Source organism: Ammospiza caudacuta, chromosome 3 (assembly GCF_027887145.1).
Source record: "Ammospiza caudacuta isolate bAmmCau1 chromosome 3, bAmmCau1.pri, whole genome shotgun sequence".
NCBI lineage: Eukaryota > Metazoa > Chordata > Aves > Passeriformes > Passerellidae > Ammospiza > Ammospiza caudacuta.
Window position 1 is genome coordinate 610747 of NC_080595.1, and position 19483 is coordinate 630229.

Consider the following 19483-nt stretch of genomic DNA (forward strand, 5'->3'; position numbering starts at 1 on the left):
TCCAAGAGAGCAGGTAGATCTCTGTCCTAATGTTGTTATTAGCAGCACAACAAAACTGGCTGCACTGCTACTATATGGCAAAGATTTGGGATTTTATTAAATCCCCATCCTTCTTTGAGAACTGGTCCTCCAAGCAGGTGATCTAATCCTGAGCTGCTCATGGAGTTTCCGAGGAAGGAAAAGCCCAGGAGGATTTAAAACTTTCCAGGAAGTGCAAGGGTAGTCAGATCCAAACCCCAAGGTTCAGCATAGCTCAAGGCACTTGTCCTTTTTCAGAGCTATTGAAGAAGGAGCCTTGATGTCTGCTAACGGGTCCCATTGCAGCTGTGTGGCAAACTCAACAGCAAGGGTTCAACCCAGCCTGCACTGGAGATGCAGATTCACAGCAGTGAGCTCTGCTTTGGCCCAAGGATTTGGAGGGAGAAGAGAGGAGCTATTTCTATCCCTTGTCCTTTCCAGGCCAATTTCTCCCCTTGGAGAAGGGAAAACAGAGCCCCTCTTGGGGTCCTCACAGAAAAGGCAGCTCTTACCTTCTCCATGATCCTGTCAATCTGGCGGTTCTGTGTGTCGATCTCGTTGCCCATGTCCAAGGCCATGTGACGTAAGTTGCCAATGATGCCGCTGACCTGCTCCAGGTTCTCATCCATTTCATTTTCCCGGGCATCGTTTGTTACCCTGGGAAAAAAAAACCAATTCTTTAAAGCACAGACAGGAGACTCCCCCTAAAACCGGGATTCACCCAAAACCTCCACTGCATCCTCCGTCGCTTGTCACCTGAGGAGCAGGCTGCTGTGCTCAGCTTTGAACAAAATAGATTCATGAGTAGATAACCAGAAAAATGTTGCATGCTTATTTTTTGGGTATTGGGCTCGGTTGTCTGGGTTATCAGTGCTCTGTTTATACTGCTCATGTCTCCTGTGGGTAGAGGTGTTGCTGTCTGAGCTTGCCTGTACCACATGCTGCACCCCTCTGCAGTGATCATCCTTCCCAAAAAATGAAAGGGTGCTCCATTAACATTGTGTGTGGTTAGCATTCATGGGAGGTGCTGGAAGGTAGTGGAATTACAGTGATAGCAGCTCCCCTCCTTGGGCTGCAGAGAGCTAATGAGCACTGTCCAGTCCTTGTATGCTTGGGGTCACAGAGATAGCGGGGAGGTGCTTCAGCTGTGAAAATCCTGACCTAGCATCCTATTTCATTAACTGCATTTCTGGTGAAAGACAGAAGCAGCTTCTCTCAGATTTACTGGCTTTAGTAAAGATCATTTATCTCTCATTCTTAGCACCATCTTGTGCAGTTGCTTTTTGGAAGGAAAAGCTTGTGCCTGAGCCAAGGCCCAGTTCAGCTCTCCAGTGACTGAAGAGGCAGGTGGTGACTGATGCTGGGAAAAGCAAGGTCCATGGGTGCTGCTCAGAAAATTCCTACTTTGAGCCTCTTATGCAGTTTGTGTTCATGTAGGTGCCCAAAGGGTGCTCCAGGCTATTTGCAGAACAATCATGGTGCAGCGTAACTTCCTTCACTGCTATTTATTCTCATGCCCCAGCCTTCATTTTGGTGAGGCTGCCATCCAGAAATTTTAAAAAAAAGTGAATGGCAGACCCATCAAACTTAAATGGCAACCCATCCCATGCTCCAGATTGCATGACAGCATTGTTTCTATCACACTGATTTCCCTTTATCACAGCAGCCAAAGAAATAAGTGGATAATAGTTTTTGGAAAGATAATTACTTATTAAACTAGTGTCCTTAATCTTCAGAGATCAAAGCTTTGCCTACTGGTATGCTGATAGCATTGTCTGCTAAATACATGCCCCATAAGCTCTGTAATCAGTAGGTACTTTGTGCTGGATCCCTGTGGGGCTGCCTTTAATGTAGCTGTGTGCATCAAACTGGCTTTGATTTGAGAGCTCAGGGATTCCCACTCTGTTCCTCCATAGCTGTGGCCTCCCAGCAGCTGAGGAATGGGACATCATTCCCCATGCAGTGAGGTTTTGAGGACACTCATGAGCAGGGAGGGGTGCACCTCTAGTTTAAAGTGTTCTTCAGGTTCTGAGCTTGGCTCAGTGCTTTGGCAGGAAGCCTGAGGCATTTTTGTTGTTGAAAAGAAAGGGAGGGCTGCTGGATGCTTTGGTACATCTTGTGGCAAGGATGGATAATGGGCAATACATGCCTTGAGACATAATGGCAATAAACTAGTGTTTATCTGGCACTTCATTTCTGAGGCATTTGACAAGTGTCATTAGTGAGACCTGCGATAAGGCCCCCAGGACAAGTGTTCACACAGGGAGCTGGAGTGCTGAGGACAATACTGGCTAGCCATGGCTGTCTGCACCCTCACAGTGCTGCTGTGAAATAAATAAACAGACTTCATTTCTAGTTTATTATTATCCAAATCTGGGTAGTCTCAAAAAGAAAGGTTTGGGCTTATGTTTTCAAGCATCTTCTGGTTCTCAGGACCAAGATCCTTCCTTCCAGGATTTCCAGCAAGGTGACCATCCTTTGCACTAGAGCTCAGGTGACCCTCAGGCCCAGGAGAAGTCCCTGGATGCAGTAAACCTTTAGGACGTGCCTTAGTCACCATCAACTTGAAACCAAGCACCACTTGGTGGAAAACCCTGGCTCCATCTCATTACCCAGCACCTCTGAAGGAGTTAATGAGCACCACAGAGCTCATGACCATATGGAAGCAATCTAAATATATCAGTGACAAGGAGAGCAGAGAGAAAACAGTGGATAAAAAGGCTCACCTGCGGATAAAGCCACCACTGATGGCCATCTGCTCCCGTTCATCTACGACACGTGCAGGCTGGCTGGCTACAACACCATCCTGATTATTGCCCCAGGCCTTTTTGTAAGCATCGCTTGATTTAAGCCTATGCGAGAAAGATGATGAGTAACAAAGCTCCAAGTGCACAAGGACAAACGCAAAACTCTTTACCTCTCCAAGCCAAAAGCTGAATCAAGCACATGAGTTTTCAGATAGAGGGTCATTGTTTGTATACCGATATATCATAACCCTGAATAAAAGGAGGGGGTGGGTTTTTTGCTTATTTTTTACTTTACTGCCACAACAGTGATGGTCAGAGGTTTAGTTTCCAATAGGGTGAATTGCAGTTGTCAGGTCTACAACATTGCACACAGGATTTTGGATGTTGACTTAGTTTCCAGAATGAAGGAAAATTAAAAAAAAAAAAAGAAAAAAAGAAAAAAAAAAGGAAAAAGAAGAGAAGAAATACAGATAAGTAGAAAACATTGTTTCATTTCAGTGACACATGTTTTGACATCAAACACAGAGGACGTACTGGCAGACAGACACAAAAACAGAACTGCCAAGTATAGTGTGTACATCACATCACAGCAACACACCCTCTTAGAGAAAAACAGATTTGGCTACAATTTAACTTTTTGCTATGCAGAATATTTGGCTTCTGATGATATTTTTTCAATATGTATGTGGCATAATAGGCATTAAAAGCCACTGACCTTTCCCAAGGTGATTTGGGGATGATTTTATCATAGGGTTCATTAGATTTTTCAAATAATATATCGGTACTTGAAAATAGTAATCATACATCGACAGTTGATGTACAAACCTTTGTCCACAGAGACAAAAAGTAAAATAGGCAGAAGTGAAATGAGTGCAGAAGAAAATAAAAGATACAAGCAATCTAGCATCAGAAAGGGAAATTTTTCTACGTTTTTCTTCATGCACTAGCTACAGGCATGAATAAGAAGTAAAGCATTCTCACTAAGCACAGTTGCCCCAATAGTTCATCATACCCTCAATGCATCAGCAGTAACAGCCTTCACAATAAGCAAGACACAGGCAAAAAAGGATCATCATTTCCTTCAGGAGTTTTAAACCACAGGACTTCAAAAATAGCCTGGCAACTTGTTATATTTGTATTTTGTGGCAGTTACATTAACCTGCAGAGAGCCATTTTTGACTGAGCTGCTGTGGATAGAAAATTGAAATGCAGGCACCCCTAGAGTGGAAAATTGTGCAGCCTATTTAGGGCTGCTGTCATTGGGGTCAGCAGACAAATTGAGCATTTAACAGGGGAATGTAAGGATTTGGGGTCCACAGGTATATGTTTGTGATTTTATTCTGGAAATGGGTCTGTTTCCAACAAAACCACTGGGAGCTGCAAATCACTGTGGTTTCCCTGTTCCCTGGTCAGCCCAAATCAGTCCTATAAACAGCCCTGTGGCTTGGATTTTGGGGAAGGAACTGAACGTGCTTCTGGGAGATTTGGGAGAGGACATGACAAACCCATTTCTGGTGTCATGTTCTCTCCATGCCCCCCAAAGCAGCTCAGTTTTAAATGAGTCTGAAGATGTGTTGTATGATCCAATATAGAATTAAAATATAGATTAAAAGAGGATCTTTCCTACTCATCTGTTCTGTTGCTTATTTCCTATTAAAGTTTGTGAAGACTTAAAAATATGATGGTTGGCTTGTTTCATTTTAGTTCTCTGAAACTATACATCAGCTTTGGCATTTCTAAAATGCCTGAAAGTAATTCTCTTGCTGCAGATACATTTACAGGGTTTTGCCTGTTCTTTGGACCTATGCAACTTTGTCAGTGAGACAGTTTCTGTGTTTGAGGTAAATGACTTTATACACCCAGAATCTGATCTCTTGTGGACTTCCAATTAAAGTCAACAGGTGGAGCCTGGATCTGCTCATGATAATAGGAGTTGTCCTTTTGAATGCAACCTGGTAAAAGTTCCATGCTGTAGGCATTTTCGATCTCCTTAGAATGTAGGATCAAGCTTTACATATTTTTAAGGCTCAGAGAACTGTACTTTCACTGTATATCACGGTAGAGTTACATGTGAAGTGGATAATCTTTTTATAAATATATGCCATTAATCTCCCACCAGCCACAAGAGCTTTAGGGGATCATGGTGGTTCTGATGCCCAGAACTGTATGGATTTCTCTCTCTCCCACACTCCACTCCTCAGAACATCACCTTATCTGTACCAGGGGGGTCCTAGCTTAGTGACTCAGGGAACAGTCTCTAAAACCATTCTTCATCCATCCTCTGAGCATTGGTTAGCAATGCTGCTCTCTGAAATATGACTCCAGACTGATAGGGTCAGAATGGCTTGGAGAAGGGAAGAGGCCCCTTCACAAATTCATGTCCCCTCCATCTCCTGTAGAATCATTCTGTTCTTGCAGCATGACGCTGCAGCCATAGTGAAGTGCCAAATGTTTTAGTGCCACGTGCCAGGTGCTAATCCCACTGCTGTCACATGTCTGGCTGTCAGTTCTGAGTTTTACAGCTCCTACAGTGTGGGAGATGTGAAGTTTCTGCTGCAGCTCTTGTGCACCAGCTCCTCTGGTGCAGGACAGCAAGGGCTACGGCCTGTCAGAGCTCACAGTGCTTGCAGAAGGGGTGTATGCAGCCCTTCCCATTCCTCCTGCCCCCTCTCCCATTGCACAGCAAGGCTTAATCATTCTGGGCAAAATGTTTACCTCAAAAAAGTGTTCAGGGCTTGGTACACAGAAGTAAAATACCTGAGGCGGTATCTGCATTGTGTCCCAAGGGAATTAACTTCAAAATAAATGTGACTGATAAGGCAAAACCCTAGCCTTGCTCTTCTGATTTTTGGCAAAATACACCATGAACTCTATGACAGCTCTCTTTCTTTTTTTTCTTGATAACTGGGGAAGGATCAGGCTTTGGCTGTGAACAAATTTCACGTAGAAAGGGAATTTAATACTACAGCAACACTTCTCTCTGCTTTGTCTCCTGCACGATATGTGGCCAACCATTTAGGAATGGTTTCACTGCAACCTAGTTTCATGCCTACTCACTGCATGCTGGATTTGCCATTCCTCAAGGACTTTGGGTTGGTCCCCAGTTTCCTACACCCACATAACCGCACATCACATTTTCATTTGGCATTTAAAACAAGCTTGGCATTACTTGGAGGACGGTTTCGTTCAAGTGTGATGGCATGCAAGCAAATTCAATGCATTTCAACATTTCTGCTTAGTGTACGTGCTACCCAAATGAAAGAAATTTGGCTTGTTGAGGTTTCGTCAAATTTTTTGCCTGTGGCAGGATGAAAACCATTTCAAGTTGGGTTCCAATCATGAAACGTCACATCTCTTTCAAGATCTCATCAAGGACTATTTCTGCTGAACAACAAAAAAAGCTCTGATTTTCATCCACAATTTGGAACAATGTTAGTAAGACCTCTTCTGCATTTGTTCAGCTCTTTTGTTTATGAAACTTGTTTGTGAAAATAAGTTTCAAAATTTAGAGTGTCCAGGAATAAGGTAGCCCCAAGTGTTTTTGTCCGCTGGAAAATGGACTCAGTACCACTCAGTACACTTTGTGTAAAATGTTGAAACTTTTACCATTAAAAGGTGTCAACAGTGAAGCTTTCACTGCAGTATGCCTGATTTTAATGCATCTACAGTAATTCCCAGTCAGTTGTCTATGCTATGAAATGAATGCATTTGAACCAGAATCGTTCTTTCTGCATGCCACATGCTCATCCTGTCCATGTGCCTAGCAAGGATGAGCTTCACAAGGCCTTTGGGATCAGCCTTAAGTGCTCAAAGAGATGAGGCAGGCAGCACCTACTTGTTACATGGACAGACACAAAGACCACAGAATTTTCCTAGGTCCGTCAAATTCTTTTCTGCTTCTTTCATGTCCTTATTGATTTGGTCCATTCCCTCTTCGATGCGTTCCAGTTGTTCTGATTAAACACAAGTATTTTATCCCCACAGAATGAAGCAGATGGAAAAGGACAAAGAAAAAAAAGACAAAAACTTCAGACATTCACTGTGACAAAAAACTGGACACCACATAGCAGAGCCGGTACCCAGTACCTACTTGTTACAAGGACATATGAAAAGGCCACAGCATTTCCCTAAATCTTTTAAATTTTTCTCGGCCTCCTTCATGTCTTGGTTGATATGGTTCATGCCTTCTTCAACACGATCGAGTTGTTCTGGTCAGGACAAAGGGATGACAGTGTGGAATGAATTGTATTTTTGTTTGTTTGATTTTGTCTTCAACAGAACATGAAAAATGACCATGTAGAACTGAGTTAATAATGACATTACAATGCATTAATCTGAGCTGATGCATTGCTGAAAGGATGTATGCTGCATTGGATGCTGAAGATATTTTTTTTATTAGTATGGGAAGAGTAAAACAAAGGAGAAATTTATTTGAAATATATTAATATAAACAAGATGTAATGATGTAGAAAGGAAGGGTTATAAAGTTCAAGATCCAGAAACATAATACAATACATCAACTTACTAAGACACAGTGACATCCAGGAGAAAGAAAGATAGTGTTATTATTTTGCATTATGTATGTTAATATTAGAGAAAAGAAGTCCTTCCATGGAAAACGCTTCTGTTACTTATGCTTACAAATGCCTCAGAATTAGGTGGGTTTGGGCAGCACAGCTGCTGTGGCTAGTGAGTGAGAGAGCTGGTAGTTAGTGGTAGTGGTAAATGGAGCAAGTGTTAGGGCTTGTGTCCAGGTACCCTTTATTCCAGAGGCCGAGGAAACAGACCTGTCACTTTCACTGGTGCTGGATATTGATCTCTAGCCTGAGTGTGGCGTCAGGGCTGGTTTTCTTCCCCGTGTGGGTGCTGCAAATCAGGAGTAACCTCAGTGAGCAGGAACAACTGAAACAACTCCGGGATGCTCTCTGTGAGAGGGTCACCGGCTGTGGTGCTCCTTGTCTCTGGCCCCAAGGGACCTTATGGAAACAGGCATTGGGTGAACAGTCATGTCTTCAGTGGGGTCACTTCTGCTTTGCTCCAGGACAAGTTAAGAAGCACCAGGCCCAAAAACCAGCCAAATATAGACCCTAACTCTCTGCTGGCATTAAAACAAAATTTGGCATATTTCCACCTAAGGCTGATGGGTTTTCTTAGTGACTTGGTTTTCTAAGTGACTTGGTCTTAATGTGTTAATTTTTTTCACTTTTAAAGCTGGGAAAAATGTCCTAGAAGAACAGAATGCCATGACATAAAAGTATAGGAACAGGATTCTCCACTGAGGTAAACAGATATGGACCCAATTGGATCGAGTGTCTTGTGCGGAGTCTGCAGTAGGGACAGCATTTTACATGGGATTTACATTTTACACCATTTGTTCCCAAAGGATAGATTCAGATACTACCCAGAATCAAAAAGGTACTTGGAGTGGCATTTCAATCCATTAAAAATTGTAACTGTACCTAACAAGGAAAAGTAAAGCAGTCCTAGTAAAATACAAACACATCCCTAGTCCCCATATGGAATAGAAAAACACTGAATTAGACTGTAGAGGAAGGAACTAAGAGCACTGGTTATAGAAGGAATTTAATGTCATCCCTGATGTTAACTGAGTCCTTTTCAGAAAAATAAAAGAGGAAGAAAATTTTAGAAGAAAAATCATATGCATATTGATGTCAGTAAAAAGCTCCTCTTAACTTCATTGAGAACATGAAGATGCCTAATTTCTTACTCGGGTTTTTAATAACAATTGAGGTTTAGCTTTTCAAAGCTTTCTGGGGGGTTTAGATGCCCATTTCCCATTAAAATTAATTTTATTTAATTAATTTTAATAGGAAACAGGCACCTCAGTCCTCGAGGGGCTAGAAAATCCTAGGCTAAATTATTCAAGCTGGAATAGTTCAAGTATTGAACTTGTACTCTTTGTTTAATTCTTGCATGACACTGGGCTTTGAGAAGGAGAGGTGCCATGTCAGAATAGTGAGATTCATCTGTCTTTCTGCTGCCAGTTCTCATTCTCCTCAGCTGGATGGGCCTCTCTCCTGGTCCCACGGGAGTTATTGTTCCCAAATCCAAGGATATATTTAGAGGATCAGAGTCACTTGGCAGTGCCCTCTAAAGGGGCACATACTGTGTAAGCAAAGGATTGGGAAACAGAGAAGGAAACCTGAGAGAGGGGCTGTACAAGATCAGCCAGGTAAACTGCTGAGCTGAGCCAGAAAAGCAAGGTTGGATTGCCTCAATGCACGTGTAATGTAGGCTTCAGCAGAAGCTTTGGTTGGTGTCCGTAGGCACAGATTGTCACTCTCATCAGAAATGTGAGTCTGTGGCAGAAGGGGACAGCCCTCCCTGTGCTCCTGCTCCGGGGCTGGGCAACGCTTGCTCTGGCTCTGGGGAGCAGCTGTGGCACTGTGAGCTGCCTTTGGTGCTGCTTCATGCAGCGTGATGCGATTTGCTGCACTTCTGTCTCAGGCTCCCAGCTCCTGCTTCCAAGCGCTGCAGAGCCCCTTGGCAGCTAAGGAACGGCTGGACCCACATGTGCATTTTGACTCTGGGGAACATGGCAGGCATCTGATCTTTCTTCCACTGATTTTCCTGCTACTGCTTCTCTAACCTGGTCTGTCCAGTAGCAAAAGCCGGGTTCACTCTGCATGGGTCAGTCCTAGATCTGGTGCCACTGGTAGCTCTCAGTGGAAGCAATTCTCCTTGCCCAGATGCACATTTTCTAAAGCCATGTATGTAACAGGTCCTTTTGAACTGTCTTTACCTGTTCTCTGTTCTGCCTCAATAAATGAGTGCTTATTGAACAGTATATTTGACATAACTCAAAGACTTCCATTTTAACAACAGTCCTCACTAGAAGCTTGTCTTTATTTATCCTACCTCAGGATTTGTGTTTGATGCCTGGACTATTGCTGAATAGGAAAGGGAGCCACAACTCATTTATTTTCCATTAAAGGAAACCTCATCATATAAAAAAACCCATGTCATATTTGCAGCCCAGAAGTCTAGACAGCTGGCTGCTGGTCCTAAAACCACTTGCTAGTTGTTAACGTCGTGGGCTGGATTGTTAACTGGTTTGAGTCAGCATAGTTATGCTGGCTTTGTGGAGCCATGCCAATTTATACCTGTCAAAGATCTGGTCCCACAAGCAAGGAATTAGATTCATGAGTCTAACCACAATTATTGAGGCATAAATATTATAGTGGAATTAACTTAATGGGGTCACTCTGGATTTGTTTTGGTATAACTGCTATTAAACTGTGGCCCGGAATGAATCACTGCTGGTAGGAAATCAGAAGGCAATCGAGAGGTTAATTTAATGTCTGTTTCCATAGATCTTCCCTATTCCAACGTTCTGTGCTGTATTAAAGGTTTTAGGGAAGACAGTTTGTTGGCATACATTGCCATGAACCTACGCAAATTCACGCCTACAAGAGATAATGTCTTTTGTCTTCCATTTAGAGAAGCCCTTCAAGGTCAGAGTTTGAACATCTTTTGACAGTTTGTTGCAATATTATTTGAATAAGCTGCGCCTATATGTTTATGTATGATATATGATATATACCTAAGAGAATTGATGTTGTCTGGAAGCAGAATACACATCAGAGGTATATTTCATTGTGATTTCCTTCATTTTTTTTCCCCTCTGGAAAATGCTGCAACTCTTTTTGTATCTTGATGTCTGAGAATATCACTTTCATTTCAAGGTAGTGACCATAAATCTTCTTCCAGATCTCACAGCAAACAAATGGCCTATCTTAAGGCACAAACAAATAGATTTTTACCTGTATCATTATACTTGTGAATTACTCCTGTAAAGTAACTGGGGGAACACAAGCTAGTCCTGTTAGTTTTATCATAGCATTGTGACCATTTGCCAGTGGGTTTTTGCCAGGATCTCCTGTACCATCCTGGCAATTCCCCATCCTGTGACTGATCTAGGGAAGTGGCTGGGGCAGGGAAGCTGTAGCAAGGGCATTTCTCAGCTGCTCATGTGGTGTCTTGAGCAAAAAAAAGCTGCAAAAGCATCTTACAGGGCATTGGTAGCAAGACCAGCACAGAGCAAGTGTGGTGTTGCATCACCTTTGCATCCTCATCTATAATTTCTAATAAATATTCCTTGGTTGAAGTCCAGGATCTGGGGCCTGTGCTTGAATGTCAGCTAATGCCTGTGGAGGCTGGAACTTGCTCCTTTGCCTGGAGTATTGTGCAGCAAGCAATTTCCCCCAAGGCCAATTTTAATAAGAAAAAAAGGAAGAAAACACAAAGGACATTTTAAGAACACGTGGCAATCATGATTTCATACAAGAGGGTTTAATTTGAGACTCAGCAGATTAACTATTTCCAATGCTAGGCCATCATCCCATTTTCCATGAAGGAGAATCATACTGGAGTGTGGCCTGTGGGACAGCCTTTTCAGAGATCTGAGCTCTGACCTAGCTGTGCTCTGGAAGGCACTGCTGGGCACAGGCACCTGTGGAACAAAGCTGGAGGGGAGAGCTGCGAGCCCACATGGAGCTCTGCTAAAAATAACAGGAGACAAAGGCACAACCTGCTTTGTGGGGCTTCATCTGTCTTCTGTTCTGTGTTCTACGATTTCAGCATAATTAATACTGTCTTCCCTGGGAAAACTGCAGTAGCTGTTAGTCCCCTTTCATTTTGCTAATTAGCCATAACATACAAAACTGCCAAACCCACAGCTCCTGCAAAAGCAGTGGAGGTCATCTCGCATGTGTGCCAGTGCTTTTGTTTGTGGGATTGCCCAGTTATTTCCAAGTTTTATCTCCTTTATAAGCTTGATCTGGAGTAAGATCTGATAGGTAGATTAATCTGCTCCCCATGTTCCCCAGCAATGCTGTTTGTGCATTCATGGTGCAAGGAGAAAATTCCAACTGCACTGACATTTTCTTTGTCTCTTATCAAAGTTGTGGCTATTCCTCTGTCTTGTCTTGGATGAAAAATTACTGCACTGCTGCTGTTGTTATTGGAAAAGTTTTTCCCCTGCACCTCATTTGGAATACAAGAACAAAATTCTTCTGTAATAAACTGCATGAGGACATCACCACACAAAAAATGTCCTTGAAGGTCCAAATCATTAACCCTGCTATGATGTCCAGTAATGGGAGTTTCCTATGGATGAACAGAGTTACCAGCCTGGAACCTTTTCTGTGTTAGCACTTCAGGTTTACCTTCATATCTTCACTTTGTACTATTAGTTTCATTTCTACTGTTTGCTTTTAGCCAAAATACATCCAGATATTAACATTTTTCTAAGTTAGCATGTTTTAAAAAGGCAGAGGAATTGCCATTGCTCAATAATCCTTTGCAGCATTTATTTTTCCATGTAAAATACAAGTACTTTAGTTTAAAGGGTTATATATATATATATATATATATATATATATATATATAAAATTAATTAAGGGAGCTTTACTCAAGGCCAGATTAAAAAACTGTAAGCATTATGGATGCACATGGTCTGGGAATGGCTTTCTTAGTGATGGGAAAAAACCCAGCAAGGAAAATCTAAACTCCTGGCTCCTTCCTGTGGGCTCCCCAGGGGAAGAGCTGTGTTCCACTGGTTTGGGTCACAATACCGGACCCAAAAAATGGTTTCTCTTGGTATCGCAGAGGGGCTACTCAGGTCCCCATTCTTCAGAGGACACTGGAAGAGCCTCTAGCTTTCATGGGAGTGCATCCTCTGTAACCTGCTGTGCAGCCAGCTGTGCTAAACCTTTGGGCAAGAGCAGCTATCCAGGCTGGCTTTCTTGTACAAATACCTGGCATTGGGAAATTACCTTGGCTTACTGCCTTTATGATCCCGGAGACTTCTGCTCACTGATACCAGAAAATCAGTTCTGCTTTGCACTATTTGGGTTGAATTGGCTCAGAAAGGTTTTTCCATGTAAGGTCTGTTTAACTTCAAAACAAGCAATTTTGTAAGGAAACCTAGAAATAGAGCTTCCAGCAAGTGCAGAGATTAGATCTTCTGCCTGCCGCCCACTGGAAAGATCAATGTCATGTTTTCTGTATATTTAACACCTAATAATCTTAAGTGACTTGTGCAGTCAGCTGCAAAGAGATCACATGGCAGTGTTAGCAAATGATTTCCTTAATCTGATAATCTGCTGAGACATGCGTGAGCTGCACACATTGCACTAATTACAAAGGGTTCAAAGTCATCATTAGTGTACTTTGCCCAGTAGTGCAAGTCCTTTATCACTAAAATGAAATAAAAAAATAATTAGCAATTATTACACCTACATATGGTTAAATGGAGAAAATTAAACATTTAGCATAGTACAAGGTTACAATATTTTCAGGGTTGGTAACATTATTTGGCTGTTTTCCTTGAGAAACCCACACTGTATAGTCATAAGCTAAATTTAGTGAACCACTTAAGGCATGACCATAACCAATTTAAAGAGGCTTCAAGACCTTCTGAGTCTTTGCTGGAGGTATTGACTAACTGCATCTGTGACTGTACAACAAGCATTGCAGGTTTCACTCTCAATAAGGGTTTAATACTGAGCTCCCTGGACTCCAGGGAGATGCGTGTGTCCTGTCTCAGCTCCTTAGCTCACTCACATTGTCCTTCCTGTCATGGCTACAGAGTGAATCACTCAGAAAACTTCTGAATACAGGGCTTTATCAATAGTAGAATTCCAAAATAATAATTTAAAAACCCAACAAAATTCAGGATTAAAATAAAAAACTCCCTAGCAGTCTGTGGAAATAGAGCAGTTAAGGAACAGAAACATACATAGGAGCCACTAAAGTTTCTGGTACTCTGCCTGTGAATTACATTGCAAGACACACCTGGGTATTAACATACTTTCTTTGACAATATTTGTGATTTATTACAACCGTATAATCCACTGCTGAAACAAAACACATTATTTAGACAGGTGCCATATCTGTTTCAACATAAGTAATTTCTGGTTTTCTGTATTTGGTGATAGTTTTTCTACTGCCATTATTTTTTGAAGACAACTATATGTTCTCTGTGATATTTTTCTTGTCAAGACAAATCGATGTGACAAAATTTGGTTAAATTTTTTTTCCCTAAATGAGGCATATGGAGGGAAAGCAATGAGACATACATAAAAAAAAGCAAATAGAAGAAAAGACTTTCCATTTAGGTCCTGTTATTACTTTTCATTCATTATAGTGTCAGAGAGGCAGGGACATTAAAACTGGAAAGGTCCTGTTGTGCTCTGCAGTCCATTTCCCAAGAATTCCATACCCTGGCTTATTATCATTGTCCAGGTTTGATGAGTAACGCAGCATTGCCTCTGCAGAAGACATTTCCTAATAATAATTCTGTGTCCTGCCCCACAGTAAATAATAACAAGGACCTTTGGGGGGCTGGTCTGATAGAGAGTAGCAGAAATTTCTGCTCTGTTGATTTATTGAAGACACCATTTTCCTGGGGCTGTGGGTCTACAGCAAATGAGGACTTATTAGTTTGATTGAGAGGGAGAGAAGGCTACCTTTTCTTTGTAATATTATGAAGGGAAAAAATGTAATTTCCTGGAATGTATTGAATATATCAGGCTCTGTCTTGGTCATTGTCATCTGCAGACAGGTAGTGTTAAGTCTGAACCTCCTATATGGACAATTGTAATGAGCTGATTGTGGAATACCTTTTAAGGTTTAAATTCTGTCATTCTCACTGCCTCACTACTGTACAAAATGTAACTGACTCTTACACAAACTAAACCCATTTACCTTCTCTTGGGATGCATTTGTTGCATGTCTTTCACTTGTGATTTAAGTGGGAAAATTACTTAGCACCTGCATAAATAATGCTGGATTTTACACCTACAGAGGCAAATCTTCTTGTCATGTAGCTGGATCTTGACCCAAAGCTTGCTGAAATCAAATGGTGATTTGGTTGAGTTGAGCCTGCAGCTCTCTTTGACATTAATGGGGAGCAGATCAAAAGAAGTACAGACTTTTAGGCAGCTGTTGTACATTTTTCTGCGCTGGAGAACAAAGCTAAAGGCAAAGAGGTTTTGGGGTTCTCATGCACAACCACACGTATTTTCTGTCCCTTGTTTCCAGGGTTGCACACAGTCAGTACAGCACTTTAGAAAGGGTTATACTTCCTTACTGAAGCAATCTGAACTTACCTCCTTGCTCATCCAACATAACCAAAGTCCTGATACCAGCATCTTTACTCTACATCCCAATAGTGGTAGCAAGGTAAGGAGAGAGAGGGGGAGAAGAGAGAGAGAAAGAAAGAGAGATCAGTGAGGGAACACTCAGCCCTTGGTATGGGACATAGGAAGACACAAGAAAAACAGTGAAAGGAATGACAAGGGGCTGTTGGCACAGTCCAAAGGCCTTATGTGCCTGGACACTGTGAGGAGCTAGGTACTCTCCATTGTACCATCCGTCCTTCTGGATTCACTGGGAAACCGAACTTCTGCAAAAAGCACAAAGCCATGGACCTTGAGATTAAAACAACCAATTTACACAAGAGTAATCTCTAAAAAGAGAAGGCTCATCTCCAAGTCCAGGGAAGCAGGAGAGGGGAGGATGGGGGTGTTGATATTGTAGGTGGATGTGAATCTCACAGGAGAAATTCCCAGGGAAAACAGGTATGACACAAACATGTTTGTGAAGGTGGCACAGTGGTTTGTGCACAGCTCTTGCTGCTGACAGAAGTCAGAAAGCTTACCTACTTAGGAAATCCAGTTTAAAGCAGGCTAATATTTAATAGGATTAAGCCATATTTTTTGGCTCAGTGATCTAATAGATATGGGTTTGAGCCAAGTTTTAATTCAGTCAACAGACACCTTTAGCATTAATGGACTTTGAATTGAGCTTGAAGGTAGGATTTCCAAAACACCTACACACTGAATCTGCCTCTGCTCCCGGAGCTTAGTGGGAATCTTACCACTGCTTTTGCTGGATACAGGGCTGGAGTAAAGCTGAGCCAGGGGTAGGGCACCTCTCACAAGTACAATTTTTATCATGTGTTATCATCACTCTGGGATGTGATCAGGTGTCTCTGGTTCCTGGGTGCTGTGGTGCTCAACTAAACCACACATCAAATTATCTCCTTTTTAATTACAAAGGGGAAACCAGCTCCATTGTGCTTGGACCAGTGATAACATCTGTGAATAATTAATGGCTTGAATGATCTCCTGACTGTTGCATGTCAATAACAGATGAAGTAAGTCCTCTGTGGCCTGACAGCTTGACAGCAGAGCTACCTGGACATGTGCACCAGTAATTTACTTGTTGCCATGAACAGAAAGTGATCCATGCTCCTGTGAAACAGATAAAGGTGGTGGTGGTGTCGATTTTGCAGAGGGCAGGGAGATGCCCACGGTTGCACAGCTACATCAGGAACAGAAAACTAACCTCCTGACTGACCCTCTTGCTTTTCACCACTCCTGGAGGCAAATCAAGGACCTCATGTTATCCTTCCTGCCAGCTGCCCTTCTCACTGCTCATCAGTTTTTGAGGGCGCAGTGAAGTGTCTGTGGCCATGAGCTGCCCTGCCCACGCTCACAGGGCCCTCCCAGGCTCCCACAGCCCACGCTGGCTCAGCCACAAGCCCAGCCCTGCCACGCTCAGGGCTGTTTGCTGGTGCAGCTGGTGCGGCTCTGCTGTGCTTCCAGAGGATCTGCTCGGCTCAAGAGGGACACGAGGTACCTCTTGCTCTTCTCTGCTTCTCCCTGCATCCCCATTCATGTCTGCAATGTCTACATCACTGTGGAAACTGGGAAAAACATCAGATGCACGCAGGCTGGTTTGCTGTCTCTTTGTAAAAAGTCCCTGTGTGAGTTGCCAGATGTACAGAGAAGGCCTCCTGCTTCCCCCAGGTCTGCTGCACCCTGCTGCCCTCGGGTCAGCCATCTACCAGGAGCCCACTGCTGCTCTCTCTCCCTTCAAGTTCACTGTATTTACTTGAATCCCAGCCAGCCTTCATTTCTGCAGCCTTTCGAAACTTAGGGTGCGAGGCTTATCTTAGGTTTGCCAGTTTAGAATAAAGAAACCACCTTTAATTAGCTAATGTTTTCTGTGGGGCACTAAGCACCCTGTGTCTGCTAAGCACTGCCTGTACAATAATTTTTTATTGGATCTTTTTATACTCTTGGTAACCAGGGAATTACCCCCCCCCCCCCCCCCCCCCCAGATTTGTATGTATTTTAACAAACATGGAAACTCATGCAAACACTAGAAGGCTGCTTGGGTCCTGAGTCACCTTGTGTTTCAGTAAATAGGGTGCAGTCTGACATGGGACCTTTCCAAATACTAAGCTCCAAAAATTTTTGCTGAATCAAACATAGTTGGGCTAAGAAATATTTACTGCTCTTCAACCTGCTGACCTTATTTTCCTGCTGTATTTAACATCTAACCAAACCACCTTTATAGAGTTAAGATGTCCAGTGATCTGAACAAGACATGTGCTGGGAGATGAGCTCAGGAACTAGATCCTATGGTTTATATTTCACATCAAATCCTTACACAGAGCAAAAGAGGTGAAATTTTCCGCTCTTTACCTTATCATCAGCGCCATTTAATTTTATCAGGCAACACTGTATCTCTTGCAAACAGCCTGCCACAGCATTAACACAAATGTGAAAATATTAAAGGGTGTGCAATGAATAAACTTGTCTGTATCTGTGGTCTAATCCAAAGCATATTGAAGCTAATAAAGAGGTGGTGACTGAAAAGGATGAGATGTGATTCAGACATCAAGTGACAATCTCCTTCTGTTCCAAATTTCTATTAAGCATTAATTTACAGCTTTTCCCCAAAAAGAATTAAATGTGTAAAATCAATCAAAGAATAAATCATGTTTGTGCATTTAAAATAGGCCCAGACTTTTCTAAAAGCTCAGTATTTCCATTATGGCTGATATCTTAGAAACCCAAACTTCTCTGTAAGACAGAACTGTTCCAAAAATGTGTTCATCATCCAGATGTCTGATCAGGAGAGAAGCACTCTGTGTCTGATCCCCAGGGACAACAGACTGAGGCATCTCTGGAAAGTACAAGACCTCAGTTAAAGAAATCTAGGGGAAGAAATGTGTCCAACAAGAGTGTTTAGGGGGCAAACACAGGCACGTGAGTCTCAGTGGAGCAGGTGCCACCTGAGCTGGCTGTGGGGACAGTGTGTGACAGGAGGTGATGAAAGCTCTGCTGTCAAGTGCCAGTCCAGAAGGACAGGTTTCACAGCCTCTGCCTCTGAGTCCTTGGTTACAGACTCACATCACCATGGCCCAGTGACTGTGCTTGGCTCTGGCTGTTCCTGAGGGCTCAGGAAGCATTCCCACACACATCAAGTGCTCCCCACTATCAGTGACGGCCTGTGTGGGAAGCCATGAATTCATAGAACTAGTGGGGTCCATCATGTTATGAAATCGTGTGCTCAATTCCCACCTTGGCCAGGATTAGAGTGTTTCTTCTCTCCTGTGCAGTGGAGGAATCTCTTCAGACCCTCCAGTCCTTGTAGAGGCAATCCTGTATTATTTTAGCAAAACAAGGGTTCTCAGAAAAGTGAAATGCTTAGGGTAGGTCAGGCCAAAGAGATGAGAAATGCATCTTTCACAGGACCCTAGAAAGTTCATAGAGCACACGCCATTTTTCAGCTCTTTAATCTGTAGCACCCATCTCTTTTGAGAACAACTTCTGACTCTCCTTGTCTTCTCATTGCACTTGAGAGGAGAATTTGGACTGCTGGATTTTGCCATGGCACAGCCAAACTCTCACATTCTTGTCCTTTATAAGAAAATGGCACAGCAAGAATTGCTAATGTTGAGGCATTAAACTGACAGCCCTGGAGTTCCTCTGTTTATCCATAATGCAGGTATTCTGCAGATGGTAAAATATATAATATATAAAATAATTTTGCGCATAAGATGACCCTTCAGGGCAGGAGGCCAACACTTCCGACTTAAAAATGTATCACATTAGGTGAAACAGACCCCATACATTTCAGGAAAGTTTATGTCCTTCAATCTTTCAGCCAGGCTCTAATGCTTGAATAAAAGCAAATGAACAAGCAGTACTGGTTTGGGTTCTGCATCATTTATATGAAGCACATGCCCAGGTTCTCCATTTGGTCACTGGCAGAGCTATTAATCAAAGAACCAGAATATATGATTTTAAATCTTCGGGCTTAATACAACTCATAGATACTTTAGTCTGTCAGTGCTACAGTGAAGCCTGGTTAACAGCATTACTGGGAACCCTTTTGGAGGCTTTAATAGACATTATTCTTAGTCTTCTGTAACAGCTTTTAAAAAATTTTTGGTTGCTTTTGCTTTGTGTTTTTTGTTTGTTTGTTTGGGATTTTTTGTTAGGGTTTCACTGAAAGCATGTCAGCAACAAAAAGTTCACTAAAATTTGCCCAGCACATTGGAGGGGAATTGCATTGCTGTATCATTTCTTGTTATTGCTGCTACAGAACCTAATTTCCCAAGATGGAAATAAAAGTGAGAAGACAATTGGACTGACTTCTCAAAGGGCTCATCAGTCCCTCCAGAAACACAGTGTGTTGGGTCCTATCCTACCAAAGGCAGCTACTCAAATTTTGGTTTAGCCTGAGTGAAGATTTTCCTAATGCTGTAAGGGGATGCTGTATCAGATGGAGAATCCAAACTCTGGAAATCACTTTCCCTGCATTTCAGGAGGTATCCTGAAAGACAAATATACACTCTCAGTTATGTGAAGAACACATAAACTTCCACTTCAATG

General features: G+C 42.5%; 1 protein-coding gene across 2 annotated transcripts in view; it reads right to left on the reverse strand.

Moving 5' to 3' along the window:
• Nucleotides 1–19483, reverse strand: part of SNAP25 (synaptosome associated protein 25) — a 64789-nt gene that overhangs the window by 6181 nt on the left and 39125 nt on the right. The window contains exons 4-7 of one of the 2 annotated variants that reach the window (XM_058802343.1): nucleotides 14900–14948; nucleotides 6601–6718; nucleotides 2745–2870; nucleotides 531–675 (exon numbers count right to left, since the gene is read on the reverse strand). In XM_058802343.1, the coding sequence (XP_058658326.1) occupies nucleotides 531–675; nucleotides 2745–2870; nucleotides 6601–6718; nucleotides 14900–14948 (438 nt within the window). Of the gene's footprint in view, nucleotides 1–530; nucleotides 676–2744; nucleotides 2871–6600; nucleotides 6719–6855; nucleotides 6974–14899; nucleotides 14949–19483 lie in introns of both variants that reach the window. The other variant, XM_058802344.1, reaches the window with a different exon arrangement.